The sequence below is a fragment of the Tetrao urogallus genome (genome assembly GCF_951394365.1).
Source record: "Tetrao urogallus genome assembly, chromosome: 1".
In the NCBI taxonomy this organism is placed as follows: domain Eukaryota; kingdom Metazoa; phylum Chordata; class Aves; order Galliformes; family Phasianidae; genus Tetrao; species Tetrao urogallus.
The window spans coordinates 80,301,714-80,322,648 of record NC_136813.1 but is presented as its reverse complement, the minus strand read 5'-3'; the positions used below and the strand labels follow the sequence as shown (position 1 = coordinate 80,322,648).

The 20,935-nt window shown below is 34.6% G+C and overlaps 1 protein-coding gene across 1 annotated transcript in view; it reads left to right on the top strand.

Moving 5' to 3' along the window:
* DMD (dystrophin) overlaps positions 1–20,935 on the top strand; it is a gene marked incomplete at both ends in the record, with an annotated part of 1,041,552 nt that overhangs the window by 663,054 nt on the left and 357,563 nt on the right. Inside the window, 2 exons of the mRNA XM_079549062.1 lie at positions 2,611–2,758; positions 4,615–4,764. Of these exons, the coding sequence (XP_079405188.1) occupies positions 2,611–2,758; positions 4,615–4,764 (298 nt within the window). The remainder of the gene's footprint in view (positions 1–2,610; positions 2,759–4,614; positions 4,765–20,935) is intronic.

Sequence of the window (20,935 nt, the reverse complement as noted above, 5' to 3'; positions counted from 1 at the left end):
TTCTTATCTAAATGCATTGAATTGACTCGGGAAATAAAATATCTAGCACTTAATTGTAAATAGAGAGTTTTTAATATCCCATTCATTATTATCAGTACTACATGCTCAAATAAATTCATCAAAAAGCATTAAACTTGAAGGTAAACAAAGAAGTAATGCTTCGTATTTTAGATGTTAATAGAAAACATCTTTAAACTGTACTGAGAAGAAAAACCTTGAAAGTATGAGATACTTGTTCTTAATTATTTTGAAACATCAATGCACAATGTTGTTCTGTAGAAAGATTTTTCTTATCTCAGATATTCACTGTGTGTATTGTTGCAGTTGCTACACTCTAAATTATTTTGACCTCAAAAGGAAAAATGGATTTAGGGCCGAAGTTGAAGATATATTCTGAATGTGTTGTCATAAATTGAGTGGAAGCACTTTTTGTGAACATCTTTGTAGTGATGTCTTTTTTGTCTGGCTTTTGCCATCCAGGAAAGATACCCATAGACTATATCACCTTGTGAGTGGCAATTGTATTCTCCATAACTTCTTAAGATATGGCATGCAGTGCAATCAGGCTGGTGGGTACAGGAACTTGACAGTGAATTCTGGAGTACACGGTTGTCCGTGGTAGTTTATGCTGTTTTTTGACATACTATTTCAGAGGGAGGTCACAACTTACAAAGTTGTCTTGTTAAGGAAATGCAATTAACATCAATAAGATGGAAGGCAGGTAAATTCCATTAATGTTTGCTGATTTGGGTGCTATGTAAAATAATAATTGAACATTATGCTCTTGTTTTGTTTTAGAATAGTCAGAATTCCAACAGCATGATTTTTTTCCCTCCTCAAGAGTCTTCATCTGAGAATTTCTTGCTTCTACTGTGAAGTCAGACAATGCTTTTGCTATGAAATGAAATTTAATTCACCTGTTGAGTGTATGCCCCTATCTCCTACTATAATTTTCCCCATTCACAGTGCTACAATTCTTCCAGTTTACTTTTGTTACAAAGATATTACTTAAAAGGAATTTTACACGTTCTGCAGTTTTACTTTTTTTTTTTTTTTTTAATATATATATATTTTTATTTAATGCAGAACACTTAAATCAGTTGAATATTTTCTTCTATGGAAAGTATACAGAAAAAAAAAAAGACCATTCTAGGGATCAGGATGTACAAACTTCATTGAGAGACACTGTTTGAAACTCCTAAATTCCTGTTCTGATTAATTGAATTATTTAATTTTAGTTTGTTAGTTAGTTTATTTAACTTTTAGTTTGTACTTTCTTAGCTGTTTATCATTCTGTATGCACACAGACATGCATGTTTGCCAAACAGTTGTTTTCTGTATTTTTCTAATTAGATGATGTGGAACTTGATACTTTTCACTGATTCTCTTACCTGGAACTCATTGAACTCATTTATGAATAATTTCTAAAGGACTCTTTGCTCAAGTCAGCAATCAGGAAAAATAGTAAAAAAAAAAAAAAAAAAAAAAAAAAAAAAATCATATAAATAAAAGATGGCATGGTTTATGTTAGGTTTCATTCTGTTTCACATCTCAGAATGTTCTGAGAGTTCTGACAGTTCTGACTTGGTGGTCAGGGCTGGGAAGCGACAAGTATGTGAAACCAGACATAGGTAAAATCATTTGCACTCTGTGTTATTTTTTTAAAAAAACCATTCAGAAATAATATGTTACTAACACTGATCTTGATTCTCTACTGTGATGTAGACTTATATTCTCAAAATACTAATAGAACATCTTATTATGCATAATAAATGGCCTGATCTCTCAAACTCAGTTGGATCTTGGAAATAATAACTACAATCTGTTTTCATGCCTTTTGCTTTGATCCTAATTCACTTCAAAAGAAAAACAGGAATAAAAAAAACCTTTATTTAATCTTTCCGTACAGATGTATCCTTAGCTTTGTGAATTAGCTAGAAGGATAAATTACACATTGTTTTATTTTAACCTTATTTTTCTCCTTCAGAATAGATCAGTGTATAATGTTAGTCCCAAGGGACTCAGATTCTGCCAGTGCTATTCCCTGATGGCTTTGAAATTATTTCCATATGTATCTTGATAGCTGTGGGAAACTTGGGCACAAAAGCGTAGATCTCCATATATTCATACGGTTGTGCTGAAAGAACTGTATCTGACTTCAGATACCTGCAATGTTTATGTCTTAGTCATCTGGAGTCTCTTTAATTAATAAAAGAAAAATACAGCTAAATTTGTTTCTTCTTACTGTAATCATTTATTACAACATCTATTGTGACATTTAGTTGACAACTGTTATTCAATAAAGAGAGCTTGTATTAGAGAATCTACAGCTGAGTGGTCGACATAGAGCAAACAGACAACTAATGTTAAGTGGGATACATCTGCTCCTATTTCTTCACAGGTACTAGTACTACTATGCTTTACACAAAGTATGTAGCGTGGTCACCAAAATATGTTTCCACAATGTGTTGAAATAGATTTAAGTAGCACTTTCTACAGATCTATTTTAGTAAAGTTTGATGCTAGAGTTCTTAGTTTCTGGCACTGGGTTTCCATTGTGTTTGTTCTCTCGGAGTGCACAGAATAATTAATTTCATGTTTTTATTACAGGATAGAGGAAGAAAAGAATATTTTATCAGAATTTCAAGAAGACTTGAACAAGCTGATTTTATGGTTAGAGGAAACAGAAAGTGTCGTTGCTATTCCCCTTGAACCAGGGAATGAAGATCAGCTAAGAGACTGCCTTGGCAAAGTAAAGGTATTTTGAGCCTTCTTATTTTTTAATTTATCATTTCTGCATTGAGGAAAATTAAATGCTATATTCGGTTTGAAAGCCCAGGTAGTATATGCTAAGCATACAGAAATCAGAGAAGTAACAGAAAACGTGGTGAGAGGGAAATTCCTATCCTGTCACTAAATAATGAATCATGATCTTTTTCATTCTTATTTCTTAGTTTGAGTTTCTGGTATTCAAACATGACAATTTCATCTGTAAAAAATTTTTCTATAGGTGTCTTGTTAACATGTTGCAAACACCCAATAAGGAAATTATGTTCAGTATTTCTCAAGAAATGTATGTAGAAATTCATGCATGATTGTAAGTATCAATTGTTTAAAGCAGTGCTTCAGCATTTTCTAGAGTAAATTTGACTTTTAAAACACATTTTATTTTTAAAAATATATAAAATCAGAATATTGAATATATATTTTTAGTCTTTAATAAATTTAATTAAGATGTTAGAGATTTTAGTATATGATACTAGTCATGAATATATGCAATAGGAATTGTTCTGTTTAGTTTTGAAATGCTTCCAATAGAGTGTGTGTAAGAACTTGCTTAACAGTAAATTACCCCTTATCTGCATAATATATATGGGGGACATATCTAAAAGGCTTCCAGTCATCTCTTGAAGATAAGGACTACTTATCCTCCAAGTTGAACAAACTCAACAAGTGATGGAATAAAGCATTAGAGAATCTCAAAATAAATGGTCTGACTTTCTATTATACTTAACAAAATTTGAAAAAAAAAAATAGTAAAGGTCAAGTTTGTTTATAAATAAATAAAAATAGTACAAACAGTAGTGCGCAGTAAGTAAGGAAAGTAAGGCTTAATCATATGTTAAGTTTATGCATCTGACTCTTAAGAATAAAGTGTCTGTGAACTGGTCAGAGATCTTGTAAGACAAAGAAAATTCTTTATGGGGTTTTAAATATGTCTTATCATTTGCAGACACAATTATGATTTTGAAGTTTGAATTGATATTCTAGATCTATGAATTTTATGCTCTTGATTTATACAGAAATATTTTCCAACTATATCATTCCCACACGATAAATAGTCCAAAATTAAAGGTACTAGTATTTTTTATTTATAGCTCATTTTTACTTTTTTTTTTTTTTTTTTTTTTTTGGAGTTATACAGGAAAATATATCCTAATGCATCAAAAAGTAGTGCATCAGCTTGCATTGTGTATCATTTAATACCTGCTACATTGTGCTATTAATAATAATAATAAAGTATTGAATGAATGTATGTTTTAGTTATATTATCTTCATATGTTAAGTTACTTGACATATTAACCTCCAGTAACTGCATACTTGATGGAGAAGTGATGATTACATCATTCTGATGATGCCTTGCTTCCTTTGGCTATGCTTTGTATGTCTTTATGAGCATATATGATTGAAGGATTGGACTAGAACATCAATGATTGGACATACCATCTGAGTGATTATGTTCACCACACATAATAGGGAGAAGCACCTTTCCAAAGTGGTGTGGGTTTATTTGTTTTTGTTTTTGAACCACGTTAAAAGATAATTAAAATCTGGATATGTGAGCTATTGAGTGTCAAGAAGTGAGAAATTGTTATGCAATGGTGGTTAATATTCTGAGAATCCCCTTATTTGGTCTTTTAAGACTCTCTTTAGACCTAATTCACTAATACAGTCATTTTTGGTGAGAGTTTAGCCTTTACGCAGAAAGCTTTGGCTATTTTGTCTTGAATTGAGTTTATTCCTTCAGCTGATAGATAAATCGATAAGGTTGAAGATAAGAGAGCTGAAAATTCTACCGCAGTTCATCTTAACTGCTGTATTTGTCTGTTCCAGTTAAGAGTTGAAGAGCTGCTGCCACACAAGGGAATACTGAAACGATTAAATGAAACTGGAGGAACAGCACTTGGAAGTGCATCACTGAACCCAGAAAGAAAATATAATCTCGAGAGCACACTGAAGGAGGCTAGCCGTCGCTTGTTAAAGGTTAGACATATTAGTGATTTAACTGCAGTATAAAATTTTAATCTGCAACAAATATTTGCATTTTATTTTTTCTAGTGGGCATTATTTTTCTTTGGGTGAACCTGCAGAGACATTTGTACACATAATGAACCTGTTGAAAGAAAATGTATGCAATACACTGCTGTGAGAAACAATAATAAGAGACAATGAGTGCCTGAAGTGATGATGTTACATCCAAATTAACTCCCTAAATTACAGGTCTGCTCCTTAGGAGGAGAGTGCAGAGCACCGTTTTTGTAGCTTGGTTGTTTTAAGGGTTCAGCAAATATTCCACTTTTTGTGACTGAGATGTGTGAATGGCTGATTGCTTTTTTAGAAACACTTCCCAATTCTCTCCTAGACCCCGAGGTGGAAGCTGCAGCTACTCATTCACGTTCTATCATGTTTCTAACTGTGATCTCTGAGTTCCTGGATAGCAAAATCCCATTCATTTTGCTTTTTGGGATCTCACAGAATCACAGACTGGCCAGGGTTGGAAGGGACTTCAAGACTATGAATCTCCAACCTCCTGCCACATGTAGGGAATCTCCATACCCATGAAGAAAAGTAAGATAGGATTTTGTTGTACAACATTGGTGAAGTAGTGTGTAGCAGAGATGGTAGAAAGCAATATTGAAAGGACCGCGATCCAAGGTATTCATCAATCTGGTGAGAACAGATAGAATTTAGAAGATGCAACTGAAGGATTTGTGAGACTGATGGCACAGTCACCAGGGTGATAAGGAGGGGGAGATAAAGTTTAAGCCGTGTTTAGCTTTGGGAAGAAAAGGAGAGAAAACATTTTTCCGAGTGCCTTACTGAAAAGATAAGCTTGAGTTTGTGGTCAAGAACACTACATTCAACTGTGTTCACAGAATTGATATTTCAAGCTCTGTCTGGGTAAGTAAACAGGAATTTATTTGTTGTGGAACTCTCATTAGTTTCTTCTTAACAGAAATGGTCTGGCAAGTTTTAGAATGTTAGATAGTGACTCAAGCAAAAATGGATAATAAATATTGATCGCATTCATGAAATTGGAGCTGGGTACAAAAATCATTATTTAGGTGTTTGGGTAGAGGTATCTCTTTCTCTACAGAGTGGCTTTCCAAAATCAATATATATATATTTATAATATCTATATAAGAATTCAGAAAACTTTGAGATCGGATTAATGCTATTTTCTAGCTGATGTAAGGACATACGTAGCTGAATTTAGGCACTGTGATTTGAATATCTCTGCTGTAGTACTGAGAAATCATTAACTTTCAGGCAAAAAATGTTTGTGTTGTCATTCAGTAAAATGGCATAAACCTACAAAAATTGTAATTTGTCAATGTACAAAACCTACAAACCTACAGAAATTGGTCACTGAATGAAAGCTTTTACTGATTAGTCATTTATCTAAAAACTTTACTTAATGCTTGCTAATACGGAAATGTTCTGGGTGACTTACATACAGAGCAACCCAAATAACTATAAATACCATTAAGTTTTGGATGAAATATAGGGGATAGAGCTACTGTTTAGAGAAGCTTTTTCTTTAGAAGTTACAGCAGACCTCAGTAATGCTTCTGGCAAGACTTTAGACTTGGAGTTGACCACTTGATTATGTCCATTTATTGCTAAAAGAGGCTAGACCCAGAAAATTAAACTTTCCTTTGTGATTATTACTGAAGTGCACTATTTCAATTTTAGTTATCTACATATGGATATGTATAAAATTGAAAACTTCTCACCCTCCTGAAGTTGCTGAATTTAAAGAATGTGGAAAGTGCATTTCATTTTTCAATGAACAGAAGCCAAGTTTGAAAATTTACAAGAGTTAAATCCTTAAAAGTAATGTGAGATTTCAAATGTTTTCTCTGAAGGCATTCCATTTTTCAGACAATCATGAAAGGTCAAGGTGGAAAAAGTTCTTTTTGGTTTTCTGTTATTAATCTCCCAAAATGAATGAAAATACCAAACATTTTCTCCTTTCTTCTCCTTCTCTGTGTCCTGTTGGAAACTGAAAGGAAAAAAAAAAAAAAAAAACTATTTTTTTTCTCTTACATAGCTCTCACTGTTCTCACCAGAAAAACTGAATTTTGTGGATATTGGAAATGTAAAATCAATAAGATCAGATTTTATATAGCTGAAGGGATTAATTTTGTTATTTTAAGGTATGAAACCCTGGGGTCTGTAGAAAACTCGGGTATCATGGGAAGGCTGCAGGCCTGACAAAGAGACATACATTGTTTTCCTAACCACACTTTTGTATCAAGTGATCTTCAGTAGTTCGCTGGAGGATGCTTACGCAGGCAGTTGATTTCAGGGGGTATATTTTTTTTTCTGTTTCTCAAAGCACAATGGACAAATTCATCACCACAAACATTTCTCTGGGGCTTTTCTGTCCCTCCATCCCCATTTTGGAGCATATCTTTTCGTTTAAGCCTTTTGTTTTCAGCTGTTTGTTTTGCTTTCCAGCATCTATGCTAGAAGAGAACGTGTAACAGCATTCTGATTCTGATTACCTCATCTTGCAGGATGATACTTTGTTCAAAACATAAAATGCACATGGTAAGGTAGCTCTTTATCTGGTGTATGCTAGAGTAATTCTGTTTACTTCAGTGAAGCTGTGATAATTGAAAATTACCAGTTGAAAACGTAGCCAAATATCTCCTAAGAGTATGACAAATTTTTGTTATGCCTTGATCTGCTCAACAGTGGAAAGGGTGACAGCACAGTGAGTCTTAACCTTCAAGGTAGCATATTTGAAATAAATCATGTTCAAACCTTTTTTACAGTCACGGGAACTGTTGCCCTACAGCAGTGGAAATAAGCTGAGAAAAGAAATTGAGGATAAAAGGAATTGCAGTCACATAAAATAAGTTTTGTTTTTTTTTTTCCCTTTTGATTCAGTATTGTCTTTGGTTTTAGATGTTTATATCATGTGCTGATGACCTTGAGAATAGATACGTGAAGAATTTTTCTTCTGTTACATAGTAATAAATTTTAAATGACATTTCCTTAGACACCTTTATTGAATAGTGATTCTAATAGGCTGCTACCTCAAACGTAGTTTAAGCAGAGAATGAAGATTAAAGTCCGTATTCAGAAGTATGACTTTTAAATTCTAGCCTGGTTTTATATATTATGCCCTCTGCAAAGCCAGTATTTCTTGTAAAAATGAAAATAACACTATCTGTGAATTCTTGGTAATATGAAAAAAAATGAAGTGTTTTATAACCATTTTTATGTCTTTACATCAAGAATTTTCATTTATTTTCAAAGCTTGAAGTATCTTCTGCTGTGATAGCCAAGTCAGCTAACCACCTAGGGCTTCAAAGCATACAAAGAGGTACTAGGCACTGGAGTTTGTGATGAATTCAGTTCTTGTCATATACCACCTGCCAGGGTATATAACAGATCTGTAATGGGTTTCTTACCTTTTAGTGTGCGGTAAATGGATTGATAGATTAGGTCTGAGACCAGTGAACCATGGAATCAGAGGTTTGCTAGAAGGAGTTTATTACTCTTTAATAATATTCTTGGTCTTGTGTCAGGCAAGAGGGATGAGCTAGATTATCTGAAAGTAAGCTGGATGCCAAAATCAGCATTGTCCTCATTTATCCACCTTAGTCTTCACAACATCTACTGTATGTATTATGAAGGTTATTATAAGTGCCTGATGGAGACATTTTGTTTTGCTTCCTTTTAATTTGTCTGCTAGCATTAGAACTAATTACTAGACACTGAAGAGACCAATTCACTGTTTAATGCCACAGCAAATCAATTTGTTGTGCTATATAGACAAAAAAAAAAGAAGAGAAGTGGAGTGACATGGCTATAATTCGTGAACATTTTCTGTACCACCAAGAAAAGTATAGGTCTTGTAAGCTTGGTTGATCAAGTGTAGAGAAAAACAGATGGGCCTAGAAACTGCAGAAAGACAAAGTCATAACAAGGTTAGGGTTCATGTAATGTAGCTTGCCTTGAGTAGTAATTATTCACGGATTACCTGTGATGACATCAAATTTCAGCATGTTAATGCAACTTAGTTTGAGTTCACGGTTTAAACTATTACAATTTCCTTTGCTATTATTAGTGGGATGGACAGGAAAGCATCTTGGAAAATGAATGCTACAGCTTGATTTCTGTGTTTTTTATTTGAAATGATAGTGTAGCCAGTAGATTGGGGATCAAAAAGTTTCTTTTCCTGACTTTTCATTGGTTTATTGGTTATAAGTGATCCAATTCTCTTACATTTAACAAGGTATTATGCAGTGCTAAATTACTTATTACAGTCTGTCATAGGTTGCTAGTTATTTATAGTCCACGTTCTTTATCAACAATATTGATAAATGACTTTACGTGTAAAAAAATGAAGTCATGCTTCTTTCTGTGTGATGGAATAAACGTGACAATGTCACAAACAAATAAGTGTATACAGGTTTCACCCCATTTTTTAATTATTATTATTTTTTTTTTTTAGTGTGTACTTGTGTATTACTAGCAGGTACTACTAATTAAGATTCTAAAAAGCAAGTTTACTAGCAGTATGAAGATAAGTTGCTGTTTCCCAGCATGTGCGAAGCACAGCGCAGAAATAAAATGGTGCTAATGACTTTATGTTAAAAATTTATTTTGGGCCAAATTATAGTAAAATGTATATGTTTTGCATTGCCATTGAGTAGCATTTGAAACATTATTTTCATGGATTTTTTGTTATTCTAAGGCTTTATTTCAACTTTGAAGGTGACCACTGTTTTCTGTCTGGAAAAACAGTACATGGAGATTACAAACAAGTGTACTGATATGTTCCTACCAGTAATAGGAAAAGATATGACATATGGATAATACATCTATATCTATACTTTCTGTTTGGCAGCATTGTTTAACTAAAATTTACTGAAGTAGAAAATTATGAAATTATATGCTAGGATAGAGTTACATCTAGCTATAGGGTATATAGGGTTATACAGGGTTATACTATGTCTTATTACTTGGTGTCAGTGATTCAATTTTGCACCAACTTATAGTTCATATGGTTGTGTTTCCTGGAGATAGAAAAGATTGCCCTTCACTGAAAAAACAGCTAAACAGTCCTTCTGCCCAGATATGCTTCAAATCACGGAATATCCCAATTTGGAAGAGACTCAAAAGGATAGTGGAGTCCAGCTCCTGGCTCCATACAGGACTACCCAAAATCCAAACCCTATGTCTAAGAGTGCTGTCCAGACGCTCCTTGAACTCTGGCACTTTAGGTCATGCCCCTTCCAGGCTGTTCCATGCCCACTGCCCTCAGGTGAGGAACTTTTTCCTAACCCCCACTCTGATGCTCCCTTGACGCAGCTCCATGCCATTCCCTCAGGTCCTGTCACTGCCGCCAGAGAGCAGAGCTCAGTGCCCCTTGTACTTGAGGCTGTACTTCCTGTTCCAATTTCCAGGGGTACAGAGGCTTATAGTGCCTGCCATAGTAATGTTTCTCTCTGAGAGAACATAAGCTTTATTTCCTAATGAGTATTTGAATTTCTGAGAGGAAAATGAAAAGATCTTTTGGTTCCAAAGTTTTTAACCTTATGGCAGAAGAACTATTGCTTGTACATCATGATGTAGAGGCATACTCCTGCAGGGTGATGTTAGGTTTTAAAGGCCAATCTCTTCTGTGTGTGGGAATCTGTATCATTTTATCTGTCCCTTTTTCCAGCTTATTATTCAAATGGGTAAGAGAGTTAAGTTCTTACACCAGTAAATAAGTTGAGTAATTGCAAGAGATCCAATAGAGGAATGTTAAGGAAGCCATACTGGTGAGAACTAAACATTATTTTTTTTTCTTGTAAACCCTTCCTTTTTCTGAGGCTGAAGAGCTAGGAAATATTTGCATATTCAAAAACTCAGTTGGTTTTATGTGTGATGTGGAAGAATACTAAGAAAATCTGATCTATTATTTACTACTACTTTCTGGTTTCTTCTCTGTTGGAACAAAGTTGTTTTGCTATGAAAATGAACTTCTCTTACAGACTGTGAAATGAAAGTGAACAAGAAAGTATGCACTAAACCATTTTTAGCCTAATAAGAATGTCAATGTTATTTCCACCTTTTTCTTTCCATTTCATTTTGGATACATATACTGCAGTTTTCTGTCTGTATTGATTTAAAACTATTGAGATTCTTAGTTATTTTGAATACAATAGACTGCACATGTTACAAGACAGACCATATTAGGGTCTGGGTTCTTCAGCCTACTTACAAAAGCAATTTTCAGTTGTTTTATTAGCTTCATACATTAGGTTTTGTTCCACTTTACATGCTGTACTGTAATTCATCCTAATGACTGTTGTTAAAAAGAACTGGAAACTATCATAACGCAGAAGGAAATATAAGACATCTACTTTTTTTTTTTTTTTTTTTCCCCAGATGTTTACTTAGTAGAATTAATTTAAAAAGTGTATTAATATAGCTCTGAGAACCTCAGCAGTCAATGATAAATTCATTCACTGTAGGTTAGAGAAAATGAAATGGCTTCATATAAATGAGAATATTTTATTATTTACTTTCTGTAAGATAAGAAATGCTAGCAGATCAGAATTAGGCTAACACATTTCTTCTAATCTGAGTTGATTTTATGATTTTGATGCAGAGATTTTTAAATTTGGAAAATTTAGTGCTAAATTTGTGCCACATTTGAAAATAACATGAGTATCTCCACAGACTTGTGCTGACTTTGGTTTTGACCCCAAATAAAAGAGATTCAAATAAGGTGAATGTTGCTGTAGTGTTATGCTGTGTTTTTTTTTGTTTTTTGTTTTTTTTTTAAGAACTTGTTTTACAACATAAAAAACAAAAACAAGAGTGTTTTGATTTAATTGCTATATTTTCAATTTAAAATCTAAGTGTTTTTTTTAATATTTCAACATATCTATTATTTGGAATTTATAAGAACAAAATTAAATTAGACGAGTGCAATTCTTGAGAGCAGAAGGAATTGTGAAAACCCTCCCCACACACAGTTAAGCAATATGAATAAATAGATGCAGTAGCACAGCATCAGGAAAAGGAAGTTTGTAGTGCAGTAAATCCCTGATTGCTGTTATATTTGGGTATGGTACTTTACTGAGACCATTTTTGTCATGCCTCTTCCCACAGTTTAGAAATGCCAGGGAAGTTGTTTAATCTTCCAGCTGCTCTATTTTCCTGTGTACAACCTGCTATCTCACAGGAATATTGTAAAAATATATTATTTGGTGGTATTGCAATGTTGTGAAGGTTTAAAATACTGTAGAAGTGGCTAGTAATACTGTCTCATGCTCTTTCTGGAGTTCAGCAGAGAAATATACAATTGATCTCTGAAAATAAAACCGTCAGTTTTCTTTTGTTAAATATTACTAAATATTCTCCTACTACAGTACGTTGCTTATTATCATTTGAAACTATCTGTCAATCTGAAGTCTGTTCAGGGAAAAAGTTACGATGTTCCAAATGTTTTGGAAGCAGTCGGGCAATGATTACGCAGCATCAAGGGCTTTTGTGACACAGTACTGAATAATTTGTGCTACTTTTCCATTGAGACAAGTTTGAGTCAATTTTGAAGTAGTCAGATTCTTTTTTTAGTATATACTCTAGAACCTAGCTTTATGTGTTTTACTTTACTTTTAATTTTACAGGTGTGTTTTAAGCTTAACAATAAATGACAGCAAACATAATGAATATAATGAAAGTCAAATATAGATGAATTGGATATTTATCACGGTATTATTTGTGGATTTGGGGCAGTGTTGCTCATAAACATGGAAAATGTTACAGAGAAATTAAGGAACCACTTATAAGAGAATAGTGTACATTTTCTAATGAGTTGCAGCATTTGCATTTGTGAGATGAAGCAGAATGAAATTATTCTCTTATTTTTTGGAATTTCCAAAATATATGTTACTCCTAAGATCTTTCTGGATAATCTTTTATGTGCTACAGTATGTTTAATACCAATATATTTAAACAGCAGTTGGGTAGGGTCCAGAGGAGAGCCACAAAGATGATCGGGGGCTTCAGCACCCCTCTTATGAAGACAGGCTGAGGGAGCTGGGCTTGTTGAGCCTGGAGAAAAGAAGGCTGTGGGGTGACCTCATTGCAGCCTTTCAGGACCTAAAGGGAGCCTACAGAGGGGAGGGGAATCAACTCTGTGAAAGGCTAGATAACAGCAGGACAAGGGAAAATGGTTTCAAGTTGAGGGAGGGAAGATGTAGGTTGGATGTCAGGGGGAAATTCTTCACAGAGAGAGTGGTGAGGTGCTGGAACAGGCTGCCCAGAGAGGTTGTGGATGCACCGTCCTTGGAGGTATTATATAGGAAGAAAACATTTCTACTTATTTTTATATTCATTGTGAAGATTTCAGATGTGTCTTCATAAGACCACATTGCTGCTCTGTTTGCTTCACATTAAGCTATAAGACTTCAAAAATATTTACAAAATATAGACCTGCAAGAGGTAAAATTTTATAACTATGGAGACCAAAAATTCATGATTAAATGTATGTATGCATGCATATATACAATACTATCTTGCTAACTTATTCTATACCGTCTTTTAATAACTTCCTGTCCTATTTTTGTTAGGAATATGAATCTGGAATGTATTTGTTATCTATTTCAGAAGTTACGCTAAGCACTTTGAGTAGAAAAACATGGATTCTAAAGACATTTATCTTCTCGGTTTATACCAAGTAACTAATTATATGATTGAAATGCTTGATTTCAAATAAAACATTTTAAGCATATCCTCTCACATTTTTCTGCACTGCAGCAATTGCATTTGTAAAAGAGTTCACATACAGCAACCAGTGGTTAGCATAGTATCACGTATCACTGGATGACTGACAGGCATTTGGGCTTTTCTAAACCTCATTTCCCACTGGCCTGTCCTGTTGTGACAAGTCTTTTGTGCTTTTCTATCAAGGAAGACTGTAGGGACCTAAAATCAATGCTTTACTACTTGCCATTTGTAAGATAAAATTTATACTTCAATTATATAAGTCTGTCTGTATTGCAACATGCTTTTATAATTAAAGATTCACAAATGGTAGTCCAGAATAGCCTTAGAGGTAAGCCTGCCCTTTCCTTTTCCCTTTCTTTTTTTTTTTCTTTTTTTGTTTTGTTTTGTTTTTGTTTTGTTTTTTTTGTGGCTTGTCTCAGAGTTCAAAAACACTTCTTAAAAAACTGAGTATCAGCATTACCCAGAGAATTGCCTGTTGTTATGATACGGAGCTCTACACTGAGCACTGTTATCTAGGGTAAATTCCACACTCTCAACTTTTCTGTTAACTGCATGTTTTTCACAAATGAAAAGTGTTCGCCTTCCTCAGGGTGCTAAGGGAGGTATTTCTCAAAGAACAACCAACAGCGAAACTAAATTCATTGTTACCTGTATTCTATCAGTCATGTCAGTGCACTGGTAGGCAGCATCACTAACTAGAATTGGAATACCAGCATATTTTTATTTTTCTACAATTTTAAGTAGAATGCATTCTTTGTTTCTAAGAAATGCTGTAAATAAGCACCTGTATACAAACTTCAATCCTGTTGCAATTTATCTATGCTGTCCAAAGATAATGCGAGGTATCCTTGTTTAATTTTTTTGGTAATAACATAGTTTATCTGTGCATTAATTATCTAACATATGAGACATACATATCTCTTATAGGAGACATTGCTGTTTTGTAATGATTTTATTGCTGTATTGCAAACCTTAAATCCAAATATATCAATTTCCTCTACCGAGCAAAATGTGTTTGCTTGTTTGTTTGATTTTGTTTTTATTGACATTTGTTTCATTGCAGTGTTTTCTGGCTTTGTTTTGCTTATCAGGCATTCTGGCAGACGACAATTTTTAGAAAGTCCATGGCAGTTCTGTGCTTCTGGGAAGCTTTTTCACAGAGGCAGGCAATAGCACTGAAGAATATATCCTATGGTTAATTATCTATTGACTGATTGCCACTGTGAGCTGATTACAGCTTTCAGTATTGGACATGGTCTTGAAAGTAAAGTAGTCAGATAATATAAATTCTTATGAGAAAAAGGAAAAGAAGGGCTGATGAGAGTCAGCAGCAGACAGGAAGTACTCTGCTGACTGGAATTACAAAAGTAGTGACGGGACTGCTGTGTTCAGTCTGCCAAGTAGCGAGAAGAAATTGAGCTTTATGTGGTGTGAAGGCCAATGGCATCCTGGCTTGTATCAGGAATGGTGTGGTGAGCAGGAATAGAGAAGTAATCCTGACTGCACTCAGCACTGGTGAGGCCCCACCTCAAGTACAGTACAGTATTGGGCCCCAGATACGAAAAGGACATGGAGGTGCTGGATCAGGTCCAAAGAAAGGCAACAAGGCTTTTGAAGGGCCTGGACAATATGCCCTATGAGGAGAGACTGAAGGAACTGGGGCCGTTTAGTCTGGGGAAAAGGAGGCTGAGGGGAGACTTTATTGCTCTGTTCCAATACCTGAAAGGTGCAGTGAGAGCAGGGCTGGTCTCTTCTCACTGTTGAAAGGTGACAGGACGAGGGGAAATGGCCTCAAGTTGTGCCAGGGGAGGCTTAGGTTGAAAATCGGAAAAAACTTTACAGAAAGGGTTGTTAAGCAGTGGAATAGGCTCCCCGGGGAGGTGGTCGAGTCACCATCCCTGGCTGTGTTTAAAAACCGTTTGGATGTGGTGCTCAGGGACATGATTTAGCAGAGGGTTGTTAGAGTTAGGGTAGTATGTTTAGGTTGTGGTTGGACTTGGTGATTTTTAAGATCTTTTCCAACATGAGCAATTCTATGATATTGTGATTCTGTGATTCAAAGTAATATGGAACAGGTTGCCCACAGATGTGGTGAATGAGACATTCAAGGTCTCATTCAGTATGGTCATTCAAGACCACAGTCATATGTCTGTGTCATATGTCTATTCAGTATGGTCATTCAAGGTCAGGCTGAACAAGGCTCTGAGCACCCTGATGTAGCTGTAGGAGTCCCTCCCTGTTCGTCGCAAGAGATTTGTACTAGATGACCTTTAGGGGTCCCTTCCATCTTCAGTGATTCAAGTGTTGTTCAGGACACCACAGTTGTGCATCCAGCTCTGTGCTGTGTGTAGCACTGTGGCCTACCATTTTCTCTTCTTCCTCTTCACTTCCCAGCAGACTCTGGTTTCTTCTCTGGGAAGAAAGCTATGACTAACAGGTTCAAGATGACTCTGTAGGCAGGGTGCAAGTACTGTGAGGTACGTGCAGGAGTTTGCTTGTTTCTAGGCTAGTAATAACTTGAGGGATAGATATGGTATCTTCTGCTGTAAACCAGGGAAAGAACAATCAGCAATTTTGCTTCGGATTAATTTTCTTGTCCTATGTCAGAGGATTCTTCATTAAGGGTCAATGCAGGAATCAGATTCTAAACCTTTTACAGTTGCTTTTGGATTTCTGGAATTGAGTGAGGGACAAAGATAAAGAAAGTATTGCCCTAAGTATTCAATAGAACTTTAAGGTGGAGGGTCTTGTGCTCAGAAAATGCCCTTGTCAAAAGAAGTTTACTGAGATAGTACCACAGAAATGTCAATTAGTTATAAATATTAAATATAATTTTTTTATTCAGATGATTGTGATCTATATTATACAATATTACCGTATTATCTATATTATCATATTACCATGTTATAACAACAAAATGAATCATTGGGTTTGGAGATACATTTGTATGCTTTTTAAAAAGTTAGACAGCCAAATTAAGAAGAAAATCATTCTTGCCTTGCATTTGTGAATTGCTTTACTCTTCTCCATGAATGAGAAAAGATGATCTTTTAAATAAGAATTAATCTTGTGAATATCACAAATGCATATCTAAGAATTTAAAAATAAAAAAAAAACAAAATTAAGAAGAAAGCCTCCAAAACATGTAGAGAGGTCAGGTGCTGGGAATCTTGTAGGAAACATGAAGCATTGGCTACATTGAAAATAATAATCTTATACATATACTTTAGTAGCTTGTTTTGTGTTCCTATAGTAAAATAACCTTTATTCCAACTTTGTCAGAGACACTGTGGTTTATAAATATTCATCACTTGGAAGAAATTGCATAGATTTTGTTTTAAAGTCAATATTGAGTTTGCTAATGAAAATGGCTGAGTTAATTAACTAAGTGGTGTCCTAGACCGAACTTACATGAAACTCTTTCTTACACTGATTGTTTTTCATGAAGAAATGATGCATGAAAATTAAGTTCTCCCCTTCCATTTTAGATCATTCCTTGATATGCAGTATAGGGAAAGTGATTTTAGGCAGATAAAACTTTCTGAACAGTGACTGTAAGAATTGCTGTTTTATGTAATCATCTTAATAATGTTATTGAAGTGTCATTTGTAATATATCGATAAGTCAGCATTAAAGCTTGTATTTCATGTTTTTTATGACTTTTTTGTTTCATATCCAAGTCTTGGTGTGGACAGCAGCTAAACTTGCTTTTGGTCCAGTTATGCTGTAGGCTGACTGTCCTGGATTCACCTATATTTTTTACCTCTTATTTTAGAAAAAAAATGAATATTAAAGCAGAAACTACAGCTTGTCTTACATTAGGAAGTGTGCTTTCACAGGGAATTTTACTACACATTCTAAGTTTTTTTGCATACAATCAGTGGTGTATTTTTTTAAAACCTAAAACTGCCAGTTATCCTACAATAGAAGCCCACTTTAAGGAAATGCTTTGTATATCAGAAGGAGCTTTGCAAGTCAGTAGTGAAAGAAAAACATTGTTAGCAGTCTGCACAATCTTGTTTGTTCATTTCAGGTAAATGGAAAATGACCTTGACATTGAATTGTAAGCAAGAAGGGAAATATTCAACGTCAGGCATTCATTACTTGAATAAGTCATTTTAGTGGCTTTCTTTTCTTTTATCATGTGGTAGCTGCTGATAACAAGTGATGCCTTAATAACTACGTTGTTTATCAAGTTCATTCACTTGTGATAACATTTTTGATCTCTACAAAATTATTCCTATTTTTTTTCTTTCTTACTTACTATCTCCACTTAATTAATTTCATTTTTTTTTTCTGTTATATATTCATTATTCTGAATATTTTTTTTTTTTCTGTTGCAAGATTGAACTACACAGCTATGATACTGATATTGTTTTCTGGATACTCATAAGGAGTTAGAACAGGGACCATTGAATATGATTTTACATCAGAAGGCATATCTTATACAACTTCTTTCTTTTATATTTACAATACTAATCAGTATTCCTTTTCATCTGCTTCACTCTAAGTCATCATGTAATGCATGCACACAACTGTATCTATCTGAAAAACAGTCTGAAGCTGAAGTATGAAGTAGCGGTAGAAAACTGGTGCATGTGAGATGTTTGAGGTCTATACAGCTAAATTGAGCAACTGTGTGGTTTTGTCTCAAAGTTGTCACGTTGGGGTAGGAATGGAAAGAAGCTAAAAGTGGATTATTTAGGCTTTTAGGGAAGGAACATATCCAAGATGTGACGTTCAGATGGAACAGAAATAAGCAATATTAGATAAACATCTAGACTTTGAAGTCATGCAGCTATTTAAATTTGACAGAGTATTCTCATGTTTCTAGAGATATCGTCATTTATTTGTATTCTTTTAGTATTTTAAAGAAAAGATGAAAAATGAAGTACATAAAACCAATTAAGTGAAAAATGGCCTGATATTTTAAGATAAGAATAATGCTATGTATTGTGAAGACCAGTGTCAGTTTGTAAAATTAGGATCTTCTACCGTTTTCCAATTTGGACATAAATCTTTTCTATTATTCTGTTACTAAGCTACCAATTAATCTAACTTAATTAACATTTGAACCAAAGTACAAAATTTTAGAAGCGTCACATGCATCAATGTTTTGACACATCGTTGAAATTATATAGTCCTTTGATGCTGAAATCAGAATTTTGTCTTTGAAGGAATAATCCATGCTTTTATTTTCATTTGCACTTTCTCATCTATTTTTTCCTTTGGTTGCAAACAAAGGTATGTTTTCATTGTTGATCTGCTGCCAAATAAGGTGAAGTTGAAGATATTAATTTTTAAGCAGAAAGTGAAGTCAGAGTTTTAGAAAGCTGTCCCAGTTAAAGTTGTTTGTTCTTCAATTTTTTGTCCATTGCACACTTTATTCCTTGCCAGCTTGCAAAACTCTTTGCTTTCTTCAGGCTTGTGTTCAGACTAGGCAGAATTTGGAGAAAATGTCTCATATGCTCACCGTTTTTTACTGTTGTACAGATGGTGCCTTAGGACCACCGCTTTTGGTCTTGTAGCTTATGAAAGGATGTCATTTCTTCTCTAGTAAAACTAAACAGTTTTTCTTAAATAGAAGGGAAAGAAATGAGATATTATAGAGGATGAAACAAAGTAGACACCAGGTGGATAATCCTGGGGAAAAGGAAAAAAAAAAAAAAAGAAAAAAGAAAAAAAAAAGGAATAAAAGAGGGAGAAGAAAGAGGCCGAAAAGTGAAAACTGTAGAAAAGAGATTTGGAGTGGGACATGTTTACTCCTCCCTGGAGGCAACCTGGAGCTAAGAACTAGATGGAGGACAGTTGGGCTGCTGTATGTTCCAATGGCATCAGAATCCAATCTCAGGGATAGGACTTCTAGAGCTGTGTCATTTCAGCCAGGACTTGGAGAAGCCCATCAAGGAAGTTCCGTAATTGATTGAAGAGGATTGGAATCTCCTCTTTAATTAAAGATGGCAAGCTAAAAGGTAGACAGAAAGATTCTAACTTAAGAAGCAGAGAAAAATCTGAAGATCCTCTGCATGTCTGGCTGTGACACAAAGGGGCATGAATCAGGAGACCCAATCAACGTACCTTTCTCTGTTAATCCGTACAGTGTTTCTCAAATTATGCTTCAGGAAATAAGCTGTCTACCCAGAGACAGCCTGCAGCAGTACCTTGGCTCAGTGGGAGGATTTGTAATTCCCTTAAGCTCATGAGGTTCTAATTTGATTAGCCAGCTTAACTGCTTGATGCCAGAATTTAAAAATAATAATAAAAAAAACGCAGAATTGTAGAATCTGTTTTGCACGCAATAACATGAAACACGTTACTTGGATCTTACACAATATTCCCTTGCTAATATCCAGCCAAAAAAAATTGTTTCTTACATACTTGTCCATAGCCATGAACTTGTGAATTTTAGGGAAGTTTTGTGTCTACTGTTGCTCTTTTAATTTCTGTGGTAGAAGAAAAAGGCATTAAGTTTCTCTGTATAATGAACAGATTCAAACTGACATAGATTTTGTTTTTATTTATTTACATGCACTATAATTAATAAAAGAAATATAATCATATATTTCTGCTACAATTTTAACCCTGGAACTGATTCGTAAGAAGACTGCATTTACTTGTGATGCCACCTCACTTCAGGTGGAATTTGTTTTGCCTTTTTTTTTTTTTTTTTTTTTGTATGTGTGTGTGTATGTATGTAATTACTTTTGAAAGCATGAGGTTGAAGTAATGTATAGAAACAAAACCTCTTTCCACTTCTTTGTTTCTGGATTAAACATATAACTGAGTCATAGAATCACAGAATGGTTTGATGGGAAGGGACATCAAAGTCTATTCAGTCCCAACCTCTGCTGTGGGCAGGGCTGTCCCCCACCAACTCAGCTGCCCAGGGCCGCATCCAACCTGGCCTTGAGCCTCCAGGGATGGGGCACCACAGCTTCTCTGGGCAGCTGTGCCAGCACATCACAGCCCTTAGAGTTAAGAATTTCCGTCTAGTATCTACCCCAAACCTCCCCTCTATTAATTTTACCTCGCCCTTCTTTACATCTGTTGTTGCTGTTTCTCCTTTCTCATTTATCAGATTTTAATACTACATCTTAGTATATAATCATTTACGTTTTTTTTTCCCGTAAAATGCTACAAATTTATTTTCATCTGTCTTCTAGTTGACCCAATATATTTGATTAAGACTGGTTAAAGGCAGATTAATTTCAGATTTCAGATTTTCAGACATCACCTTCGATTTTTTTTTCTGCCAGTGGTTACCTATTTGTTTTTAATAGGTTTTCTGTGGAATTTGTTTAAATTAATATTAAAGCTACTAAACATTAAAGATTATCATTCTAACCTTGTAAGAAAGATGAAACTAATCTTCTGTGAAATTAGGCCAAGATCTGCATAAATACTGAGT